The 7,096-nt window shown below is 34.6% G+C and overlaps 1 protein-coding gene across 2 annotated transcripts; it reads left to right on the top strand.

The window, feature by feature from the left end:
* Window positions 1–760: 760 nt before the first annotated feature.
* LOC110916004 (ras-related protein RABA5a) lies at window positions 761–5,248 on the top strand. Of its 2 annotated transcripts, none has more exons than XM_022160755.2 (3): window positions 761–982; window positions 3,172–3,605; window positions 4,565–5,248. In XM_022160755.2, exons 2-3 carry the CDS (start codon window positions 3,266–3,268, stop codon window positions 4,885–4,887), a joined length of 663 nt encoding a protein of 220 aa, XP_022016447.1. In that variant the 5' UTR covers window positions 761–982; window positions 3,172–3,265; the 3' UTR covers window positions 4,888–5,248. The 2 variants fall into 2 exon arrangements, with proteins under 2 accessions (XP_022016447.1, XP_022016448.1); XM_022160756.2 differs by having other exon boundaries at window positions 3,263–3,605; window positions 4,565–5,187.
* Window positions 5,249–7,096: the final 1,848 nt, after the last annotated feature.

Genomic DNA, 7,096 nt, shown 5'->3' with positions numbered 1-7,096 from the left:
GTTTTCGGAAAAACAAAAAGTTTGTGCGTGGCAATATCTGCACGTGGTCTGTGCGGCGCCGGCAGAAGACCTTGCGCAAAGTTTTCAGAAAAAACAAACTAACACCTTAATCAGTTTCTAACATACACATCCCTACCCTTTACATGTATACTTAATATACTCTAAACATGCTTAGGAATAATTACAAATATGACCCGCAACTTCCAAACTATTTTCATCCTTTATATTAATTTATCATAAATAAGAAAAATTGCTTTAGTTTTTAACATTTGTTTTCTTGTTTAAAAAACTCTTACATACACGTGGACATGTACAAAAAACCTGTTTTAGATTTGAAACCGAAAAAAAAACCGAAACCAATTTTTTATTAAAGAAAAAAACCGGTCCAGTCTCAACCCGACCTAACAGTTGTAGACCGGTTCTTATTCGCAATCTTTGCAACCGGTTGTAAAAAAGACCCGGTTGCCCAAACTGGTTTTAAACCCCTTTCCAACCAGTTCGTACCAGTTCATATTCTCAACATATAAAACCGGTTTTTGAAAAAACAGTTTTTTTTTTTTCAGATAAAACCGATTCAGTTAAAAACCGATTTGTACATGTCTACATACATGTCACTAGACTCAGATTAACAATTATTATTTTATTAAATAATAGTTTGACAACTCACACTCTATATAAAAAAGAAAAAAAAATAAGTTGCCGGTGCACGTTGACTTCTTAAAGTATAAATTGGACTCTTTACATTATTAAAAAAAAAGCCCAGTTGGCGGCCCATTTACGCAGACGTGTCTTCCTGCACCTGTAAATCTACCTGTTTCTTCATCGTTCTTCATTCTTCTTTAATTTAATGGAACCCTAATTCATCAAATATACCATAAATTCTTCAGCAAAATCGTAACAATCTGCATTTATTCCCTCGTTATACTCGTCTCCGTTCTTCGATCTACATTTTCAGCGGCTCAAAGCAGTTAAAAAGTTGCAGGTAAGCTGTTTAATTTATCTATCGTAAGTTTAGTTAATTCAGATTTTTTGAATTCAAATGTGTTAGATCTTTATAGAGTGTATATCGGAAGCATAACATGATTTTGACTTTAATTTTGACTTTATTTTGTTAGTTATTGTAGAATTTGTGTAGATATGCTTGTTTTGCGGGATTGTTCGGAAATTAAGCAACGTTGACCTTTTTGTGAATAATGTTTGACTTAAATTTGAGATTTTGATCGGAATGATTTGATTATGAAATTAGGTTTCGAATCACAAACTGTAGATCTTAATAATCTTAATAATAGTTGATTTAGCTGATATTGTTTGTTTGGTTTTTAGGAAATGGATTTAAAAACATAATTAAAGGTTTAAAATAATGTGAGGGTCGTTTTCATGGATCAGTTTGTAACTGTGTCTCGTTCTGTCTAGTTTCTTACTAGACCGGTTTTCGATGTAAGTTTGGCCGTTAGAAGACATTTAAATTAACGCGAGGGTCGTTTTCCTGGATCGATTTGTAATTGTGTCTCGTTCTGTCTTTGTTTAATGTAAGTTTGGCCGTTAAAAAAATGGTTTAAATTGATGTGAGGGTCGTTTTCCTGGATCTGTTTGTAATTGTGTCTCGTTATGTCTGGTTTCTTACTAGATCGTTTTTTTAATATAAGTTAGGCCGTTAAAAAAAGGTTTAAGTTGATGTGAGCATGCATTTTGTTTGATAGATAAATTGACAGGAAAAAGCATCAGAAAATGCAGAAAATGGTTCTATTTTCTGTTTTTTTTTCTTGTGTTTTGGATAGTAGCATATTGAAACAGATGGCCAAGAGTCTCAATGATTGATTTTGTATACTTAATACAGACGATGTGGTCCTTGCTTACATATGATCTGAAATTCTAGTTAATTTGAGTTGTCATGGCCATCATACTTTATGTCTATGATGCTTGATTCTATTGGCACATCACATCAGTTTTCAGATCTCTTGACCTTTTCTATTATGGTGCTGCATTATATACTTTTTTGAGGGTATTACAACAAATTTATGACGATAGCGCGACCCTACACGCCATTTGCGCAATAAATCGGTCTGGGTCTGGTTCTGTGAACCTTTCAATTCTTGCAGACTGTAACCATGCCCGACTTTATATTGTTCGGTAGCCTAGCAAATACACTAAGTTTGTATTATTAACTACTGGTTGTTGATAATGTGGACCAGACAACTACCAATGAGTGTTCTGAAAACTTATCGTATACAGCTTCTTCCAGCATATTGATGTTACTTTTGTTGTCAATCTGTGCTTCAATTAAATACTTGATTTTTATCATAAGTTATATTATTTGCTTGGTTATCTGTGTAAATTTCGGTTTTGGTTACGTAACAGTAACACACTTTTTGGTCTCAGTTTACTTGAGGATTAAGATTAGCTTGTGTAATCAAACGATATGAAAGCTGTGATGAAAGCCATTTAGATATAATTTTTTAGTAAAATGCCATTTGCATCCCTGAGGTTTGGCCAGTTTTGCAACTTTCATCCAAAGGTTTGTTTTTTCACATATGGATTCAAAAGGTTTGAAATCTTCCGTTTTCGTCCAACTCGTTAACTCCATCCATTTTTCTCTGTTAAGTCAGGGGTATTGCACTATTGCTCTTTAAGTTAACAAAAAAAGACGGAAATACCCCGACTTAATGGAGAAAAATGGATGGAGTTAACGAGCTGGATGGAAAGGGCAAGATTTCAAACCTTTTGGATCCAGATGCGGAAAAACAAACCTTTGGACGAAAGTCGCAAAACTGGCCAAACCTCAGGGACAAAAATTGCATTTTATTCATAAGTTTTTAATGAAATTATTTAGGGGGTTTTATGCGCTAAAATTACACTATGTGTGAGTTATGACCTAATCTACATGTTTAATATTGGACCCTATGCTTTTCAAGCTATTTTTTCCATAGTACTTGTTAGAGATACAACATAACCTGAGTCAGCCTATAAATAGACGTGTCAATATTGCCACCTCTAGAAGAAATACCTTAAAAGTTTTAATAATGTGAGTTGTGTTTGCAAAAGTTTGACGACTTGTTAAGATACCTTGCTTACTTGTCTTGCCTTTGAAGTTTTCTATAGTATTTTGCCCATTTAAAATAAAAACTTTAATTATTAGACCGTGCTGATTAGGTAAAGTTTGATGCTTCACAGGATTTGAATTCTGGAGGTTGCATTTTTAACAAGCGATATACTGATATATCAATACATGTAATGTTATCATATTCATAACATTATATCATAGGAGATGGCGTTTTATTCTCAAGAGGATTCCGGCGACGATTACCTGTTTAAGATTGTGTTAATTGGCGACTCGGCTGTTGGAAAGTCAAACTTGCTTGCTAGATTTGCTAGAGACGAGTTCTACCCGAATTCAAAATCGACAATAGGAGTAGAATTTCAAACGCAGAAAATTGAAGTTAAAGGAAAAGAAATTAAGGCCCAAATTTGGGACACTGCTGGTCAAGAACGGTTCAGAGCAGTTACGTCTGCTTATTATAGAGGTGCGGTTGGAGCTCTTTTGGTTTATGATATTAGCAGACGCCAAACGTTTGATAGCATCGGCAGATGGCTCAATGAACTTCACAGTAAGTGTTTGCAAATAATTTATTTTGGATAATTATTTTCTTACGAAACTGATTATTCAATAATTAGTTTCCAAAATGCACATCCAAATCCCATGATCTGATAGTTGATCTTAGGGTGTAAACGGGCCTTGTGCCCAGATCATTTGGCTTAATAGAGCTTGAGCTTGATCTCTGCTCGTTTCAAGCTCCTATTTATCCAAAGCTTGAGCTCGGTCCTTACAAAGTTTTCAAGCTCAAGCTTGGGCTCGGCTCTGCCCGGCTCGTTTGTTGCTTATTTCTTTTATTTAATTATTATATCTATATACATGTATATTATTTTATATATACTATGATCATAGTTTTATATATAACATATATATATATATAGAGGCCGGTTAACGTACAAGACCACCTTATCGTGCGATGCGTACGCAAGCGTCTCAACCGCACATTTGATCTAATCTAGGCCTTCAATTGAACGCGGTGGCACAATAGTAATTAACTTTCCATAATCACGCACGTTATAATACGTAATTACGCACGCTATGGACATAATTACGCATGGGTTGGGTTAAACCCTAATTACACACGTTTTTTGCATAATTACGCATGGGTTGGGTTAATCCTAATTACGCATGTTATTTGCATAATTACGCACGTTATATTGGTGGTCGCGTGCACGTTAAGTGCCTTTTGTATTTAATATATATTTATTTTTATAGTATAAAACATATTTATTATATTAAATAAAAGGTGTTATATTAATGTTAGTTAATATAAATAATAGACTTGCGTGCCTAGATGATCTCAGTATATGAAGCGCAGCCTCAGGCTTGTTTTATTAAACGAGCTAAATATTAGGCTCGAGCTCGTTTATGCTCGGCTAAGCCCACGAGACTGTTACACCTCTAGTTGATCCAAATTACAAAACGACTATGATGATTTGTGTAATTTAATCCTTTTTATTATTTTTTGAGCAGCTCACTCGGATATGAATGTAGTATCGATACTTGTTGGAAACAAGTCGGACCTTAAAGACGCGAGGGAGGTTTCTACCGAGGAAGGGAAGATGTTGGCGGAATCCGAGGGTTTATTTTTTATGGAAACTTCGGCCTTAGATTCATCCAACGTGACAGCTGCATTTGAGACTGTTGTCAAAGAGATATACAACATTTTGAGCAGAAAAGTTATGCAGTCTCAGAAACACGAGCCTTCTTTATCGGGAAATGGAAAAACCGTTGTTTTGGAGACCGATTCGGACCAAGATAATGTACCTAAAAAAACCTGGTGTTGTTCATCTTAAAGTTAATGATACAAAGAAATGCACATGTTCTATCCTTAATTGTGGCTGTGAGTGTTTTTTTCAATCTTTTTGGTTTTGTGAATTATAAGGTTAAGTGTATCAGAAGATATGTGTATCATGTGATGATTTAGAAAGAAAAAGGAAAAAAAAAAAGGAAAAACGGGATTTTATTTTGATCAATAGGCGCTCTACGATTAAACCTAAAAGCTCGAAGCTGCTAGAAGCTTGATCGAGCCTAGGGTGTGAGCTCGAGCTAGGATTGTTTTAGAGTTCTATTTATAAAGCTTAGCTTTTGAGTAATTTTTCAAACTCGAACCTGGCTCAGTCTATTTATTTAATTATCAATTTATTTTTTTATTTATATGTATGGTTATTTTTTTATATATTTGTAATGTAATGATATTTTTTTATATAACAATACATGTAATTTGGTTGTTAAATAAACATTGTTAGGAGTGAGCAAAAGGGTTGGAACCACAGGAACCAGACCGACTCGCAAAAGGGTTGGTTCGGGTATCGGGTATATAACGCGTTTTGGGGTTCAGTTCTCATACGACTTTCATCGAATCAAATACATACATATAGATACGTTCTGTAAGCGTATGTTGATCTAGAACGTATGATTCTTTAAAATATACGTACAATGAGACAAATACATACATTAGAAGATGATGAAGATGAAAGAGTAACTACATTCATGTCAATCTAGAAGATGAAGAAAATAAATAATACATGGTGATGATTGATGAACTTGGTTTAATCGATGATGTTTAAGCAGATGAACCGACGATTCATAAAGAAAATAGGGATAACTCAAAAGTCAGATGCGTTTATGCCTAAGAAACTAGGGTAAAACATACAAACGGTTCATGCGGGTTTCTTGTCAAGATCCACGGTTCATTCCTTATATTACATCACACGGCTCGGTTGTGGTGAAGTCGTGGTTCCGGTCTACGGTTCTCAACCGTAAGTTGAACTCCTAACATTGTTATATTTATGTAAACAATAGAATTGTTTACACTCGCTAGTCTATTAAGCTACAGCTTCGGCTCAATTAAAGCTTTTAGCGAGCCTATCAGTGCACTACCGGCTCCACTCATTTACATATCTAAATATCTAATGGAACCTTTGTTATCAGCTCAAGCTTGAATTTTTTTAGTCTGGTTGGTTTGATTAGGTTGTCAACGGGGGCGGATCCAACCCACATTTGTGGGTTCCCGGGAACCCAGTGCGTTTGGAAAAAAATGAAAAAAATTAGTGAGAACCTTATGAAATTTAGAAAAAGTAGTGAGAATTAAAGAGAATTTACCAAAAGGAACCCATTAGAATAAAATCTTGGATCCGTCACTGGTTGTCAACGTTAAATTATTGTTTATAACATTACTCATGGTTAGTATTGAATCCATATTGTTGAGCTCTCATTGACTTTAGTGAATGCTTATAAGCTTGGCTTGACTCGTGTCTATGGATTACACAAAATTAATATATACTCCATCGATATAGAATATATTCTCATTTGGTTACTTAGATGCAAAGTAAAGTAGGTATAGTATACTTATGATTAAAAGAAAAATCATTTGTTAGGTGGTTTATTTATACTAATCTTCTCATCTAGTTCGGGCTTAGCCTTTTAGGCTAAAAACAAAATTAAAATCAGTGTTTATTATAGGCCCCCTTTATTCCCACATCCCGTAGATCTTATTTTCACATCCCTAGTGTATACGGGCCGTATACAAAATATACGGCCCGTATAGAATGTTTTTGAATAGGAAAATGAGCAGAGAATGTTTTTTTTATTTTATTATATACGGCCCGTATATAGTTATACGAGCCGTATACAAGTGTATACGATTTATAAAAAGTATACGGCTCAATGGATTTATTTCTGAGGTTTTTGATGTTTACCAAATGTATACGGGCCGTATAACTGTATACGGGTTGTATAGATTGATGTTTTTCAATTATCACGTTTTTTCCCGTAAAAGCACCATCATTTTAGGGTTTCTAAACTCTTGATCACCTTTAAACAACGTTGATCGGAACACGCCGCTTAAATCGGAGCACAAGTAGAGTAACGTTACGAGCCGTATACAAGTGTATACGATTTATAAAAAGTATACGGCTCAATGGATTTATTTCTGAGGTTTTTGATGTTTACCAAATGTATACAGGCTGTATAGATTGATGTTTTTCAATTATCACGTTTTTT

This window comes from Helianthus annuus, chromosome 16, assembly GCF_002127325.2.
Source record: "Helianthus annuus cultivar XRQ/B chromosome 16, HanXRQr2.0-SUNRISE, whole genome shotgun sequence".
Classification (NCBI taxonomy): domain Eukaryota; kingdom Viridiplantae; phylum Streptophyta; class Magnoliopsida; order Asterales; family Asteraceae; genus Helianthus; species Helianthus annuus.
This window is presented reverse-complemented; position numbering and strand designations above follow the sequence as displayed.